Here is a 16972-nt window from a genome sequence, read left to right as displayed (position 1 = left end):
TGGTCCCTGGCCTTGGATGTTCCATTTGGGAACAGGGTCCTGCCTCAGAGGACCCCGGGAACATCTGTTTTAGGTGCTCAGGTTGACCGGCCTAAGACTGTCCACACAGGGCCTCCATTTTTCCTCTCAGAATGCCCCTCCGAAAGCAGCATTCCGGAACCCCTGGTTTCCTCATAGCTGACTCTGTGGGGGCAGTTTCAGGAGTAAAGGTAGCTTCACACTCCCGGTATTTGGTATTTGGTATTCGCTGAGTAACTGGGATGGCCTCGGAGGAGGGGAGAGGGACAGGTCTGGCTAGTTCTGAGGTGTTGTTTATACTTGAGATTACCTCACACGTCCCAACCCGCTTCCCCGCCCCATCTGGTGGGGGCTGGCCCTCACTCAGCCTTCCAGCCCCTTTTTCCCCACATGCTGGGGAAGACAGGGGCCAACATGGCTCTTCCCGTGGACATCAGCTGAGCCTGGAAGCTTCAGCCCTCAGGAGACCATGGAAAGGGACGGCAGCCGGGTGAGTGGCCATGGGCCTTGGGCCAGAACTTCCCAGGGCTGGGGAAGCAGGGATAGGGCTGAGAGATGGGTGGGGCGCTGCCACCTCGGTGCCTAAGGTTTTGGGGGAAACCGAATGTACCTTTTCACACTGAAGTTCCTTGAAGGGATTGAGATTGCTTGCCTCCTTTTTTCCTGGTTTCTAGGAGGGGCCCCTGGGAGCAGCTGATGGGATTCGGGGTCTGATCAGGAGGTACCACAGGGCTGTGCCTGAATTTTGGGCTCTTGGTCTCTTACCTGTTAGATCATCCCTTTTGCTGGCTTGAGAAATCACCAGAACTTCCCATTCTACCTGGCCTTCAAGGTCCTCTTGGCTAACCCCCTCCTTAGACTCATAGACCATCTTAGAAAATTTGAATTTCTACGTGTATTTAAGATCTTTAAGGGGATTTTTCAATCTCCTTTGGTCACTTATTTTCAGGCTTTATAATATTCATGCTTCAAAATGCTTCCTTAAGTCTAACCATAGTTCCTTCTGCCACAACTCAGGTTCCTTTCCTCTTCTGTTCTTGATGGTGGCAGAGAGCAGCTAGAGTGCCCTGCATTGAAAAGCCAATTATACACGTGAAGGCTTCCAGAGATTTTGTTCAACTGTGCCTCAGCTTTCTTTTCTGGAGGGACAGTCTTCTTATACTCTAACTTATCCTTACGTCTTGCTTTCTACTTCTCTCTTCCTTCTTTTATTCTTTACTAAAGTAGTAGAATCAGAAAATCTGGGAAGGATGGGGCAGCTCTGGGTTTGAGAAGGATCAGCCCAGCCTATGTTCTTCCTTATAGGAGGCTTATGGTCCATTCTGAACCCCATATACATTTCTGCCAATTTTACCTCATCTTTCCTGCTATTCTTCCAACCCCTTCTTGACTTTTCTTTCCCAGACTTACCCCCTGACCTCTGCACTGTCCTCCTCAGTTCCTGTCTCCTCCTCCCCTCCTCAGTTCCTGTCTCCTCCTCCTCCTCCTAGGCCCCTGGGCTCATTGGAGAATCTGGTGAGCAGTAAGGGCAGTGCATAGGGCAGAATAGAGTTTTGTCTGAGGTGTGGGGAAGGTGAACCCACAATCACAGCCATCAGGCATGTTTGTTGGTGACTTTCTGGGAGCCTAACCTTGATGATCTCTAAACACAAAGGATGAGAAGGGCTCATTTTTCTGAAGGATGGTAGGGCCAGACCTGGGCAGGGTGCTGTAGGTGCCATATGCCTAGGATGCTTGTCTTTCCAAAGTTCGGGACCAACATGGAAGGTCACTGGAGGGGCAGAGAGTGGAGAGAACTTTTCATTTCTGATGGAAGAAGTGTTAAATGGTGTGTTAGGTGCCATGTTCTTTTGTTCTGGGAGGCTGTCCTAACTTACTTTGGAGTGAAAGAACTGAACCACCACTTTTTTTTTTTTTTTAAGATTTTATTTATTTATTTGACAGAGATCACAAGTAGGCAAAGGCAGGCAGAGAGAGAGGGAGAAGCAGGCTCCCCATTGAGCAGAAAGCCCAATGTGGGGCTCGATCCCAGGACCCCAGGATCATGACCAGAGCTGAGGTAGAGGCTTTAACCCACTGAGCCACCAAGGTGCCCCTGAACCAGCACTTTAAACCACCTTATTTAAGGTTCTTAAATTCACTCCCTTGTTTAAGGTGGGCCTTCCAAGATAGTGAGCCTAGGATAGGGGCAGGGAGAGCTGCCTGGGGCTCTTAATCTTATTAGCAGCAGATTTCTTCAGGGTCTTTAGACTGAAGAGGAGCAGACTCAGAGAAACTGGTAGTTTGTGGCTGTGCCTTCTCTCCGAGGGTTTCATGGCAGAGAGATGCGCACTGCGGTTTTACTCCTTCAGTTCCGTAAAGCAGCGAGCAAGATGGTAGCAAAGGGACATAAGCCTGTTGAAGCTGGTTGGGTGTTCAGGTGGGACCTGGGACAGGAGATGCAGAAAGCTCTCAGCTTCTCGGTCTTCAAAAGAGAAGCTGCATGATGTGGACAGAACACTGACCGATTCCAGGTCAGCCGTGACTTTGGGCAAATCAACCTCTTTGTACCTCAGTTTCTTCATCTGTAAAATGGAATAAAGATAGTGTCTCCTTCAAGGAGTCTTAGAATAGTGACTTTCACATACAAGACCCTTTTTACTTTGCTTTATTTTTATTTTTTAAATTTTATTTATTTGTTTGTTTATTTATTTATTTATTGTTTTTTATTAACATATAATATATTATTTGCCCCAGGGATACAGGTCTGCGAATCATCAGGCTTACACAACTCACAGTGCTCACCATAGCACATACCCTCCCCACTGTCCATAACCCAGCCACCCTGTCCCTTCCCCTCCACCCCCCAGCAACCCTCAGTTTGTTTCCTGAGATTAAGAGTCTCTTATGGTTGGTTTCCCTCCCCAGTCCCATCTTGTTTCATTTTTTCCTCCCTAGCCCTGCACACCTACCCCTCTCAAGTTCCTCATATCAGAGAGATCATATGATAATTAAAACCCTTTTAAAATAGCATCCAGCAGAGAGAGAGATACTCACAGAGTTTTCAGATTTTCCTCCTCCTCCCCCATCATCATCACCTGGGGTCTAAGCCTGACTCCTCTACAATGTGGGCATGCCTCCATGCCTCAGTTTCTCCACCTACCAAAGATGAGGGGGTTGGTCAAACTGCTTTCCCCCGCCGACAGTCCGTGGACTTGTATGGAATGGGATTGCAGGTGCATTCCACTACGTATGTGCATTGCTCTTGAGCAATAGTGTGTGTTTTGTGTTTTTTTCCAAAGGTATCACATTCTTAATGCTCACAGAAGTGCCATGTTTATTTAAGAGAGACTGAACAAACCCACTGCTAAAGCTGCAATCCATTGTTGACCGGGTCTTCTTATAATAGAGCAGGTTCTCAATCAGTCCAAGACCACAGGTGTTGTGGACTTGAGAAGGGCAGGTGGTCCCAGGGCTAGGTGGGTGAAGCACCCTCCCTTGATGGGGGTGGGTAGGTTCCCAGGAGGGCGGATCACCAGGCTCAGGTCACCGTGCTGTCCGCCCCACAGCGCAGGCTCTTCCAGGACCCTTGGCACCGGCCCTTCGGGCCTACAGACATGCTGCCCTCACCTGAGACCTCTCTGTTCCCTGTTGTCATTGGTGCTGGGCAACCTTCCACCTGGTCGATCCTGCCCTGCCTCCCCCGAATTGTCCCTGTGACTTGGCAAATATGAACAAGAATGTGTGGGAGTGTGTGTATGGGGCTCCAGGCTGGGGTGCTGGGTGGGAAGGCCGGCTGATGTAACAGTAGCCACTTAGCTTAAGTGTCTTGTTTTGGCAGAACAGCTTCCTCTTGGTACAGCAACAGCAGGGTGGATGGTGCCCAGCCAGGCAGCCAGGGTGCTGGGGGGAGGTGTGAGGGAAGCTGGCCCCGGGGGCCCCGGGGCTTTGGCAGGACCCTAGCAGGACCACGGGGAGGGTGGCTCCTCTGATAGGACTGTCTAGGGCACTTCCATGAGGTACCAGCCCTGAACTGTGTCACCGCCCCAGCGTGGGCCTAGAAGGCACATGGGGGGAAATTGAGGCAACAAGACCCTGGCTGATCAAAGATTATTTGCTTGGCAGCAGTAGATCCTTGACGTTCTTTAAACTCTTTGATGAATGAACAAATGAATGAATGAATACGCGAATGAATGGACAAGGAGGTGTTTTGACGCTGGACTACCAGGGATTCCCCGAGGCTTTTTCATGAGGCATCGTAAACCAGAAGGAACATCAGTGCTCGCCCAGGCCAGTAATTTCCAAGTTCTTTGTAAGCAGCCTCTTTTGTTCAAATGAAACCGGGTGTGGAGCCCATTGTACACAACTGCCAAGTGGGTCTTCTCTGTTTGAAGTGGGGTGAAGGACTCCAGACCCTTTCCCTGCTCCAATGGTCCTGGTCCCAGAGGCATTTCCACGGAACCTCTCATGCTCCGGGAACCCTGCTTGAAAACAGCCCATTGTCTGCTCCCTTCCTTTTATGGATCAGGGAGCCGAGGTCCAGAGAGGGATGCAAATGTCCTTAAGGTCATGCACGGTGAGGAGCAGAAGCCAGACTCCTCCATGCATCCCAAGTCTGCAAGAGAGGCCTCTGGGGCCCAGTTTGATTCCAGGGGGCTCCCCAATTTGGAAGGAGGGTGGAAGGAAGTGTTGGGGAGTCTGCCTGTGCTCTGAGGGGAGCCTACATTTATGGAATTTACCTGGGTTCAGGAAGGAGGGAGTAGGAGGGAGCCTGGCATACCTGGAGGTACAGGGAAGCCTGGGTTGAGCAGTAAGGACAGGAAAGAAGCATGATCCACTCCATCCCAGTTCCGACCAGTTCAGTCCAGGCTGGTCCATAGTCGAATGGGTTCAGGCCTCCCCTGCTATGGCCCAGGGGCTCCCCAGCATCCCAGCAGCACAATAGCCATTTAGATTCTGCCAAAGGTAGCTCCTGATTTTTCTTGGTACCCTCTAGTGCTTCCAGTGGGGATTGGGGGCATCTCTTCCTGCCTAGTCCAGAATGCTGGGGGGTCAGGCTGGGATCCTGCCTATGTCCCCCACTCCGAACATCCCTGATACTCAGGGTCTTTGAGAGAGAGAAGCTGCCACAGGGGCCCCAGTCTGGTCAGGAGTCCTTCCCCACGAGAGCCTGGTAAGGGGCGCTGGGAGAGCACAGTGATGGACAGGAGCCCAAAGACAGGAGCCAGAAGATGACATTGCCCCCAACTAGCTGTGTGCCCCTGTGTGCCCCAACTAGCTCTGCTCCCAACTGGCTGTGTGCCCTTAGACCAGTCGCATTGCCTTTCTGGGCCTTAATCACCTTATCAGTAGGATAAAGAAACCAGAACTAGAGGGTTTTCAAGCTCTTAGCTCTGACGGCTTGTGATCTGCCCAGCCTGCCCGGGGAGTAGCCTGCATGAAGGGATGGCCCAGGGCAGAGGAGGGAGGCCCTGCCAGCTTTGGCTGGACTTAAACGGGCCCTAGTGGGCCTGCTCTTGAGTCCCGAAGTCGTGTTATGGCTGTTGCCACCCACCGGACATTCCCACAGGAGTCTTTAGCCAGGTTCTTCTACCTGCCTGCCACGGAGCCCATGAGGCTTGTATCCCGGAGTTCAGACCACTTCCTATGGTTGGAGAACAGCCTCTAAGCAAAGCCCGGAGCTCAATCCTTGGCAGTGGCCACGAAACCGAGCAATCTCGGAGGTGGCCACCGCATGGCTCAGCATGGCAGAGGATCACTGAACCCTCTCCTCTTGGCACAGCTGGCTGGGCTGTAGGAGGTACAGAGAGGCCAAGGGCAGGACCAGTGGGCTCCTTGCTCACTCAGTGCCACCCCCACCAGGTAAGGGACCACAGGACGGCCTCCACCACAGGAAACCATAGACATGTCCCATTCAGCCTGGCAGCCCTGGGAGAGAGGACCATGGTCTTGGTAGAAGGGCCCTTGGGTTTTAGTCTTTATTCTGCGATGTAAGATGTACCAAAGTGACTCTGAGGAAAGCATGCAAATGTTTTAGGCCTCTACTTCCTTGACTGTAAAATGGGAATAATAATTCTGATCGACTCCTCTTCAGGAAAGTGCTTGGAGAGCGCCCCAGAGCCGGGGACTGCTCTGCCCAGCTTTCTGCCTGGCCCATTGCTCACGGCCTCCCTGCAGATCCCTGTGTGGCCCGTCTTCCAGCCAGGCTGCTTGCTGCCCCAGAGCACCTCTGGGGACCTGTTGCGAGTAGGGGCCCCTGCAGAATGCAAAGGCACAGGCAGGTGGGGATCATGACTGCCTGGTGTATAGGCTGGTCTGTGATGCCGTGAGGGCTACGAATGTATTACCCTACGGGGAACCCCGGAGCCCACCCTAGGGGCTGGCGCGGAGGAGAGGCAGGGCCAGGAAAGAATGATTGGCAGTGCTTGGCCAGGGAAATGGTCACCCACCCGCCTGGCTTTGTCCTGTCCACTCTCCCCAGATGGGCTGAGGGGCTTCTTGCCAGCAGGCGGGTCATGGGGATCCTGGACTTGGTCATCTGAGTTCCATTGTCAGGTCTTCTGTTCACTGGCAAAGGCCAGGAGTTGGGCTGGTTCTGGTTTGGGGTTGCATCTTGGGGTTCTGGGCAAGAAGTTTCCTCCTACCCTCTTCCCTACGTACTCAAGGGATCTGCTCTGAGGGTGAGGCCAGGCCTCCACGAGGGAGGCTGGAATCGCAGCAGTTGCTCTCCAAGGATTGAGGAAGGGAAATGAGCTACTGCTCTAATAGGTTAGACACCAGGAAGAACTTCCAGCAGGTGGGGGTGGCAAGCTATGAATGGGGAAGGGGTGGCTGTGGAGTCTTTTCTAGTGCTCCCTGAAAAGGGGGGTCTTCCCAGCATCCTGGGATGGTCTGGGTTGAGGTTCAGAGTCAGGGGGCTGAGGCAGATGGCCTCACTGTAGAGGCTGCTTTCCTCTGGTCTTGGGGCTGCCCGACCATCCTGCTGGGGTTCATGTTTCCCCTAGCCTTGCAGTCGGGCCTCTTCTCTTGCCCTGGCCTTTGGGGCCCAAATCTTGGCTGTGACACAAGAGTGCTTGTTCTATGAAGACCAGGCCCTGTACAGCCTCCAGCTCTTTCTTGTTTACCCCAATGCCTGGCCTCCCCTGTGCATTCACAGCCCCCTCCCCTGCCCTGGGAAGACTTGACATGGGCGGAGCCTTGGAAGCAACACCTTCAGAGTATGTCTGGAGACTTAACCCCTTCATGCCCAAGATGAGTCCCACTTTACATTGCCCCAGCTCCCTCTAGACTCAGAAGAGGGACCCAGGGGCTCCTCCTGCCCGGACCCCAGCTCACCTCCCCAGACACCCTCCTCCTTGCTTCCTATAGTCCAAGGCCATGGGTGGGCACGTTGGGAACTATGTACAGGTGGAACCAGCATCAGGGAGATGGCTGAGCAAGGTCTGGAGGCCTCCCCTCTGTCTTTCTGGCTGCCCTGAGCTTCCCACCTTGCCTGTCCTTCACCAGTTACCCCTCTGGTCTAACTCCCTCTCACTGTTCCTACCTTCCCCTAGCCTTTACACCATCTCCCTTGGGGCCTCTGCCTGCTGTGGGCCCCTTTGTTCCTGCCACAGTGAAGCAGTACCAGGACCAGGGCCATGGAGCCTGCTCTGGTGGGGACAGCCTGAGCTCTTGAATGTGAATCAGAAGGTTATGTTAAGTCCCTACAAGCCTGCCAATCAGTTTAGGGGCTCTGGGCATGCTGTTTAGTCCTCCGCACCCTGGTTTTCTCAAGGACAGGTTGGGGGTCATAGTTCCTTCCAACCTTGATAGCGCGGCCATGGGAGAACCACAGGAAATAATGGGTATGGAAGCTCTTTGCATGCTGTCAGCCTCAAGGAAATGAAGAAGGTTACTGGGGACTCTCGTGATACTATGGGCCCAGACTCTACTTGCTCCTAGGAGGCCTGATCAGGATCCAAGCCCTGTGACTCAGCCCCAAGTGGTGAGTTTGGCATGTTCTTAACCTCCCAGGACCTCAGTTTCAAAATCTATAAAATGGGACTGATAGTACCAGCCATAGAGGGCTGTGATGAATTTGAAACAGGATCAAGCTAAGTGCCTAATGGGCTACCACCTTTGCTATGGTGCGACACACATTCATAGACCAAGCTCTTCTGTGTTTATTCTGCAGTTATGGGGAAAGGAGGCAAGGTCAGTCCATCTTACATGAATGGGGACAGACTAAAGTATTCCCTTACTTGCCCAGGGCAGTGCATTCAGAAGTGGATGCAGTTGTATTTGAACACAGATTTTTCTACTTCAACACCCACTGTCACAGCTCATGGTCACCAAACCTTTCCTGTACATATAGCATCTTTTACTACGCTGCTAGGAAGCAGGGCGATTGGTTCACCTTACAGATAAGGAAACGGAGGCATAAACAGGCGGAGTCTCTGGCCCAGAGTCTCCTGCTGAAGAGAGTGTGAGCCTGGCATGCTGCCTCTCCTGTCCCCAGGCTCCACCACGTCCTGGCAGGCCCCAGGACCCACCGGTAAAGCTCATGAGAAAGTTCCATAAGTCCGAGATCACTGTAGAACAATTGTCCCCACCGCCAGGCTCCCTAGGGTACTCCCAACCCGCCAGGCCCCAGGTCCCAGTTCTCAGGCTGTGTCACAAATGCAAAACAAGCACCGGTGTACAGGTGCCTGGAGAAGACCGTGCCAGGGGCTCTTGCTGCCGACCTCAGAGGGCAGGGGACTCAGACACACACAGGCTTGGGGCAGCATCCCGACTGTGGGATTCTGGGCAATCTGAGCTCTGAGACTTGGTTTCCTCATCTGTAAAACAGCCTTCTAAAAACACCAAACTTGGGTGCCTGGGTGGCTCAGCTGGCTAAGTGACTGCCTTCGGCTCAGGTCATGATTCTGGAGTCTAGGATCGAGTCTGGCACTGGGCTTCCTGCTCAGTGGGGAGTCTGCTTCTCCCCCTGACCCTCCCCACCTTCATTCTCTCTCTCAAATAAATAAATAAATAGAATCTTTAAATAAATAAATAAATAAATAAATACACCAAACTCTCATGTTTGGAGTGAGGACCTCATGAAACCACAGACGTGAAGTTTACTGTAAATTCTCAAGTGCCGTACCTTGTGAACTGGTATGTGAATTATTATTTGAAGGTATCCTGTAGTGGGTGTGTGCCCCCCAGGGTGGGGAAGGCTTTTGGTGTGAGCACAGCAGGGAGGGAAGGCGGGCAGGCCATTTGAGGTGCCCAGTGCCAGGGTCCCGGGCAGGGGACAAGCCTTGGGCCATCATTGGCCAGAAGCACAGAGTCTACACAGCCTGGGTTTTTTTCTCTCTCATTGAAGGACCTTAGTCTGGCCTTTGTCCAGCACCTACTTTTCTCCCTAAGATGAGCTCCCACCACCTTTCAACCCTCTGGTCATGCCCCAGGGCTGTTAAATCTCCGGCAGGGGGGTGTTGCATGGGCCAAGGCAAAGACGGAGGGAGACGATCATTTCCTGCCCAGCTGCTGTGTGCCACACATAGGCAAGGCATTTCCCATTTTATCTCATCAAGTCCTCAGGGTCATTAGTCCCATTCTATAGATTAAGAAAAAGAAAAAAGGTTAAGTGTCTTGCCGAAGATCACACTGCTGGGTACAGGATGCAATCCCAGGTCTGCCTGACTCCGAAGCCAATGCTAGCAGCTGATGGGTGCTATATTTCCACACATCCTCACCACCTCTCCCTGCCCCCAGCCCCAGTCCTGGTCCCCGTGGAGCATCTAGGGGCTCGCCTGTCTTCACTTTATGGGAATCTGGTCTCTAGAGGTTGGGGGTGAAAGGGGGAATCTGAGCTCTGGTTCAGCTGGGTCAGCAGCAGTGGCAGCTGCCTTTAAGGTCCCTAATCACACACACACACACACACGTGTGTGTCCCTGCTCAGCTGGCTGGGACACCTGGACCCACGTGTATTTACTCACATCCATCAAGAAACCCAGCAACAACCTGGGATCATGGCTCCTGGTCCCAGCTGGTGGTAAGCCGAGCATGGTTAGGGACTCGAGATTCCTTCTTGAATTTATCTTGCAGCCTCCAGAACAGCGAGGAAGTGACCAAACTATTACCTCTGACTCTTAGAAAAGAGAGTTTAAAACAATTAAAACAAAACCAAACAAGAAACTCTTGCCTGGCAGGGAAGATAGTGTTGACTTGGGCTGATGTTCAAATGAGGAGGACTTTTTCTTACCTGCTTTGCTTACTAATAATGTCCAGTGTTAGCACAGGGGCAGGGGAGGGATGGAAACAAATGCTAGGGGTCCAGAGCCTGTGTCCTCCCCACAGCCCTGCCGACCGTGCCCCCAGCATGGGGTCCCCAGCACAGGTGAGCCGCCCTCACCATCCCTGCTGCTCCCCCTCCCAGACTGTCCTCCTCAGGGGCCAGGCAGCGCTCAGTGGAAATGATGACGAGGGTCAGATGTGGCCCTGGGGCCAGCGCGTTCCCAGATCCCCCTTGCTGCCTCTGGGACTTCTGGAGGGGCCTGAAGAGGTAGAGATGGTATAAGGGGTCAGAAGGCAGTGACAGGGACTGCAAGCCCCACCAGACTTACCGCCTGCCCTGACTGCCCACTGGCTCTCTCTTAGATGTAAAGCACCCCAAAAGCTCCACTTGCCAGGAAGGAACTTACCAGCATTCACAGATTGCCTAGTAAGGCCAGCTGCTGCATTATCAACCGTGTTCCTCCTCAGAGAGGCAGCAAAGCCTCGTGGTTGAGCTGGTCCCTAAGCCCGGCTTTCTGGACTCAAGCTCTGGCCCTGCCCCTCTCCAGCTCTGACGGCTTGATTACATTGCTTAGTCTCTCTGCTTCTGTCTCCCGTGTGCAAAACAGGAGCGATTCTGTCCTGAGGACTAAGTGGGTGAATACATATAAAGCTCTTGGAGCATGTGAAGTCCTCTCTAAGCACCCACGGGAGTGCTGAATCGAGGTGAGCGGACCACTCCTCCCGCAGCCGAGTCGGGTTGAGGATCTTGCCCAGGAGTGGTGGACTCCTACCCCACCCGTACCTTCTTCTGATTTTGCCTCTCCAGTGGCCCCGGTGCACTGGTGAGCAAATGCACATGCGTGAGCGCAGGTGCGCCAGTGAGCGAGACAAATCTGGTTGTTATTGAGAATGGTGGGCTGCAAGGCAGGTCAGGGCTCTTCTTAAGCGGAGCTAGTCACCCTTGAACGACAGCGCATAGTAAGAATGGGGTTTTAGAAGTCTGGCGCACAGAAGTGGAAAGGGCTGTGGTGTGAGGGGAGTGGGAGTGAAAGGGCCATCACTTCTGCCTCCGGGGATCATATCTCCTTGAGCCACCCTCAGAGGGCGGGTCCTTAGACACATGTAGCCAAAGCAAGGGCCCCTCAAGCCCCAGGCAGATGGCCCATTGCCTTCTGCCCACCTCCTCAGGTCCCCGTGATAGGGAGAGACCATGGGGAGCTGGGGAGGTGCAGGCTCTTCAAACTGGTGCTGCACCCCAGGACACTCTCTTCTCACATGCTTGGGGGGCGGGGTTTGTTCCCCACCTAGCTGCTTGCCCCAGGGCTAGTATCTCTTGGCTCAGAGGGGCTGACAGCTGGGTGCTTTCTCAGGGGAGCAGCCTGAGGGATGCCCTTCACTCTGCTTTCAGAATGCTTCCCCGGCAAGGACATCTCCAGCCCGGGCGTCCCCAGCCGGCACTCCCCCGGCCCGGGTGTCTCCAGCTGGCACGCCCCCGGCCCGGGCGTCCCCTTCCAGGTCGTCGTCTGCCAGGTCAGCCTCCACGACATCCTCTCCGACAAGAGTATATCTTGTTAGAGCAACACCAGTGGGCGCCGTGCCCATCCGGGCATCTCCTGCCAGGTCAGCACCAGCCACGAGGGCCACCGGGGAGAGCCCAGGTAAGGGGGACACTTCAGGGAAAGCAAGGGGAGCAGGGAAGCAGGGGAGTAGTCAGGGGCGGGCAGTGGGGGGTCTGGGGAGGTGGGGGCAGAAAGGGGCCATTCCATGTAAACCCAAGACAGTGGAAAATTGGAGCCAGGGGGGTAAGGGCGAAGGAACCAGGACCAACCCAGCAGCTGTAACTTTGGAGGCTGCACAGTGTTCAGATTTCGAGAATGAGGACTCTGGTTGGAGACTGGGGTTCTTTCCGTAGGCTGCCCCACAGGTCTGCTGGGAGGCCCAGGTCTGCCTTGGAGCAGGGTCCTGATTGACCATGGACCCATCTATGGGAGGAAATGGAGGAAATGGATTCTGACCAGGCACTCTCGGGCCCCATCTTTCCTAACTGGCTTATCTGGTTCAGGGGCTGGAAATCAGAGCTGCCAGCTGGGCCTTGGGGCTGGCTCTGCCCCTAACAAGACAGTGTGTCTGTCCATCCCAGCCTTGCCTCGTTGTAGACTTCAGACCGTCCCCACCATCCCATGCTTGGGACCCCTCTCCCAGTCTTGCCCTCTCGGGCTGGTGAGGCACTCTGGTGTGGTGGCCTTTAGAATGGGACACACTTCATTTGACTGCCTGCTCTGCTGTTCACTCGCCGAGTAACCTCGAGCAAGTTCTTTCACTTTCATGAGCCTCAGTTTCCTCATCTATAAAATAAGCACGATATCGCCCAGTTCACACCATTGCTGTGAGAATTCCCTACGAGAGTACGTGCCAGTGCCTGGCTGGCCCATAGGAGACGCTCCGTTAAAGCAAGCTGTCTGTATCCGGTGGAGTGGGGCCATATTCTGCAGTGGGGAGGTCCCCACGGGGCCCTTCTGGGCCAGCCTGCTCCCTTCCCCTCCTCCCCTGCCCCGGACCCCTCTCCAGCAGCCTTACCCTCCCCTGGTGCTGTCCCGCTCCTAGGTATCAGCCTGCCCAAGTTCACCTGGCAGGAGGGCCGGAAGCGGCTGCCGCTCGTCGGATGTGTCCTCCTCCTCATCGTCCTCGTGGTGGCCCTCATCATTCTCCGTGAGTTTAACAGAGGGAGCAGGGGCAGGCTCTGGTCATGGTCAGGAGGCACGGGGTCCGCCGATGGGGGCATGCTACAAGTTGACGGGAGAGGGGAACACACATGCAGCTGGCTACCCTGCCCCACAGACACTCCTGCAAAAGGCTGTGGGCCACGGTGCCTCCAGGCCCCTTTTAGGCTGCTGGGTTAGGGGGAACTGGGCTTGGGCCTTATCCTTGCTCCTTCCTGTGCATCTTGCTTGGGAGAGTTAGCTAACCACTCTGAGCTCCGTTTCTGCATCTTCTAAATGGGATTCAGTTCCTTCAGTGCACTTGACTTACTACGGGCTCCGTCAGCACTCATAAAGATGTCACTGGGTTTGGAGCCATAAATGACAGAATAGCCCAGGGCCCAGCACAAAAATCTCTAAATGCTAGTTATTTTTTTTAAAAACATATACAGATGGATTAGGGAAAGTCTCTTGGGCATTTTGGACAATAGGATAGAGTGTTCTGGGGTTCGACACGGGCCCAGCACAGTGGGGAACCTCAGAAGGGAGCAGAAGGGGAGCACACCTCCAGCCACCCTGTCCTCGGAGAGATTCCAATCTCCTGAGAGACCTGGCTGGCAATAATTAAGGCCAGATGGGGACCTTCAGGAAGAGGTGTCAGCTGTGTGGGCCAGGGTGGTAGGGGACAGCTCAGAAAGGTCCAGGAGACAGGCTGGAGGAGGGGACAGCATGTGGATAGGGTGTCTGAGTGGAAGGAGCTCCTGCAGGAAATGTTGGGGCAGGTGGGTGAGGTGGGTGTGGGGAGAAGGAAGGGACCTCTTGGCCAGAGAGGGAAAGAGTGTTGGGGGATCCCAGGGGGGCTGTTTGGCTGCGCATGGCCAAGCTACATGGTACAGAGCTTTAAACACCAGGCTGGGGAGTAAGGTTTCTCCTGAAGAAGTGGCACGGTGTGGGGAGAAGCCAGGTGGGTGACCATGTGGAAACCTGGGCTGGCCAGGCTGCTCCAGGAAGAGGATGGCTCAGGAGGAGATAGTTTGCTGGTTAAGGGCATGGCCCCCTGGAGCCTCCTGGCTCTGCTACTTGCCACCTGGGGGACTGCAGCAAATTAATTAACTTCCCCAGCCTCGGTGTCCCCATCTGCCTGACAAGGTGATGGCATCATTGTCATGCTCATAAGGGTGTCCTCAGCACGGTGCCTGCCACATGGTATCCACGTGGACCATAAGCCAGGACATACTGCCCAGCTTCTCCTGCCCCTCCCCCACAGGGCACTGCTCTAGGGACCCCCTGGCAGTCATGGGAGAGCAGGTGGGAAGGACCCATGGAGGACTGAGTTGGCATCTCAGGGTGTCCCCACCATGGAGTCACAGTGTGGTTTCACTGCATGTCCTGAGGTCCACTGACCATCAGGGGGGCCCCTCCACATGTGGCCCAGCGGGCACTGGAGTCTGGATCTGGAAGGAACAGACACACAAGGGTGACCTTCGCCCTGGGTGACCTAGCGTGTGGTAGGGCAGGGGGGAGCAGTGGGGGATCAGGCTGAGGATGAGGGGTGGGGTGAGGAGTTAAAACTCAGGTTTCTTGGGCACCCAAGGGAAGATGTCTCTAGGCAGGAGGGATGGCATCCCTAGTTTGAGAAGAGGTCAGTGCTCCAGATGCAGGGAGTCATGAGGCTGACTTTCACAGTTTGCAAAGCTTGTACATTTGGGAATCAGCCATCTAGATTTGCTCTTTGAGAGGAAAGACATTTCTAAAGACAAGTAATGGGGCAGGAGCTGATTGAAGGAGACATCCCTTGTGTAGGGGAGGGGAAGGAGAAGGAAAATCCAGGAGATTTGAGACCAAAAGAACAGCTTTCAAGCAGACAGCATGGGGAGTGCTTGTGCATCTGGACGGCAGAGACAAATTTCTCTGCTATGACCTGCAGAGCACAGAGAAGAAGGGATATGCCAGAGGGGCTCCGAGAGGGGGCTCTGGGATTCTGGAGGAGGGCTTTCTCTGGCTGCCAATCTGGCCCATGTAGGGCACGGGAGCTCCCAAGCCGTACCCACCTCCACCCCTCCCTCCTTCGTTGTCCCTCCCTCTCTTTCTCTCTCTCTCTGGGTGGCTGCTCCAGTCTGCCTGGTGCTGCCCTGCTTGCAGGAGCTTTCTGGGGCATTCTGGAGCATTTCTGAGCAGCCTTTTTCTCCATACAGATGGGGGAAGAGAGCCCCAGAGTCCAAGAGGGATTGCAGGTCGGTGTCTCAGAACCCCCAGGGCCTCGGGCTGCTCAGTGTCTTGTCCACCTGGGGTTGGCAGTGACCCGGCTGTCTGCTCCGTTGTCTTCCAGTCTATTTCTGGCGGGGCCACACGGGGATCAAGTACAAGGAACCAGTGGAGAGCTGCCCCATCCATGCTGTGCGCTGTGATGGGATTGTGGACTGTAAGCTGCGGAGTGATGAGCTGGGCTGCGGTAAGGCTGCTGGGCACGGGTGCATGTGTCCCTGAGTGTGTGTGTGTGTGCGCGTGCACTCTGGTGACTGCAAACTGCATATCAGCTCGAATTGGAGGCAACGCACAGAGAGTCGGAAGACCTAGGTTCTAGTGATAGTAGACTCGGGTCTGAAACCTGGCTTTGAGTGCTGTGTGACTCAGGCAAGTCACTTACCATCTCTGGGCTTCATTTCCCTAAGTTGTGAAATGAGGGAACTGGACAAGATTAGTGGTTCTCAGAATCTGCCCACTCCCAAGTAGCAGGTAAAATAGAGCTACTCCAGCTGGAGGCAGATGTGGGGTCCAGAGATCTGCCCACATGCCCCGTCCATCTAGGCCCCCATAGGTGACCTCTGACTTGGCAGCCCTATGGTTTCACACAGGCCGGTTTGTAAATAGCCAGCAGTGATGAGCGCAAAGATCTCTTTGCCCTTGGATGCTCAGGGGGCTTTCAGTGCGTTGTTGACGCGTAGGCTCAATGTCGGGGTCCATGGGAGCATTTCCCTGTGTGTCTGTGTGTGCTTGCCCGTGAGCACACCACTCTCTGACTGAACACGCAGTCAGATCACAGGCCTTATTCCCCTTGCCACTCTCTTGTTCGGGCATGCCGCTGCCTTCTTGGGGCGAAGGCTACTGGCAGTGCTCACCCCTTTTCCCAGCACTGGTCCCCTGGGTCCTGTTGCAGAGAGAGCTCTCTGCCCTGCCCCGGCCCCTACCTTGGCTCTGCCTTTATTGAGTGTCCTGGGCTCCTGAGCCCTGGCCGGTGGTCATTACCTCCTGGCTCTGGCTCCCAGATGTTCCCCAGGCCATAGCGAGGAGCCCCAGGACAAGAGCATCTAAGAGCCCAACTCAGTACATTCCTCAAGAACCGGGTGCTGAGAGCCCGCTCTGCTCTTTTCCTGCCCGGCAGTGAGGTTTGACTGGGACAAGTCTCTGCTTAAAGTCTACTCCGGGTCCTCCCATCAGTGGCTTCCCATCTGCAGCGACAGCTGGAATGAGTCCTACTCAGAGAAGACCTGCCAGCAGCTGGGTTTTGTAAGGTAAATATCCCCCCAGGTGTCCCAGGTTCAGAGTCGTCCTGGGTTCTCTGCAAGGGCCCCTCAGGCTCACTGTGGGCAACTCATTGAGAAGAGTCTTGAGGACCAGGGCTGAGGGCACTAGCTCAGGACACTCCTGTGTCATTCAAAGGCACAGTGCCCCTGGGTGCCCAAGTCTGGGGGTAAGTTGTTCCCATGAGGCCAAAGTCGTGATGTGGAGATCTGTCGTAGGACCTGACACTCCCGTATGTTCTCTGCATCGAAGTGGCTTTGTGTCCCTGGTCACAGTTCATGGTCACAGCAGCCCAGCAAGGGGGGGTAAGGCTTTGAGCACTCCCACCGGGAACCAGAGGTTCAGGCTCTGCACTCAAGCAGTTGTGGCTTGAGCTGAAATTCATCGAAGCGGGGAGGAGATGAGCAGGTGTGGCCAGGTGAAGTCTTAAGAATCTTCTTGGCTCTAAAGATTTCACACCAAAGCAGGTGCTTGTGGGTGGAGCAGGGAGCACTTGATAGAGTCCTTCC

General features: G+C 54.5%; 1 protein-coding gene and 1 long non-coding RNA gene across 5 annotated transcripts in view; one reads left to right on the top strand and one right to left on the bottom strand.

Moving 5' to 3' along the window:
- Window positions 1-377: 377 nt before the first annotated feature.
- Window positions 378-16972, top strand: part of TMPRSS13 (transmembrane serine protease 13) — a 28756-nt gene continuing 12161 nt past the window's right edge. Inside the window, exons 1-7 of one of the 4 annotated variants that reach the window (XM_082683470.1) lie at window positions 384-508; window positions 4126-4287; window positions 11651-11900; window positions 12847-12951; window positions 15137-15175; window positions 15271-15393; window positions 16324-16453. In XM_082683470.1, coding sequence (XP_082539596.1) covers window positions 4171-4287; window positions 11651-11900; window positions 12847-12951; window positions 15137-15175; window positions 15271-15393; window positions 16324-16453 — 764 coding nt within the window. In that variant the 5' untranslated portion in view covers window positions 384-508; window positions 4126-4170. Of the gene's footprint in view, window positions 509-4125; window positions 4288-11650; window positions 11901-12846; window positions 12952-15136; window positions 15176-15270; window positions 15394-16323; window positions 16454-16972 lie in introns of all 4 variants that reach the window. The other 3 variants (XM_082683472.1, XM_082683471.1, XM_082683473.1) reach the window with 3 other exon arrangements.
- Window positions 9061-10994, bottom strand: LOC309840911. The gene is made up of 2 exons (XR_014298859.1): window positions 9963-10994; window positions 9061-9580 (listed from the first exon to the last, which is right to left on the bottom strand). It is a non-coding gene; the product is annotated as an uncharacterized lncRNA (long non-coding RNA).

The sequence above is a fragment of the Mustela nivalis genome, assembly GCF_964662115.1.
Source record: "Mustela nivalis genome assembly, chromosome: 9".
Lineage (NCBI taxonomy): Eukaryota > Metazoa > Chordata > Mammalia > Carnivora > Mustelidae > Mustela > Mustela nivalis.
This window is presented reverse-complemented; position numbering and strand designations above follow the sequence as displayed.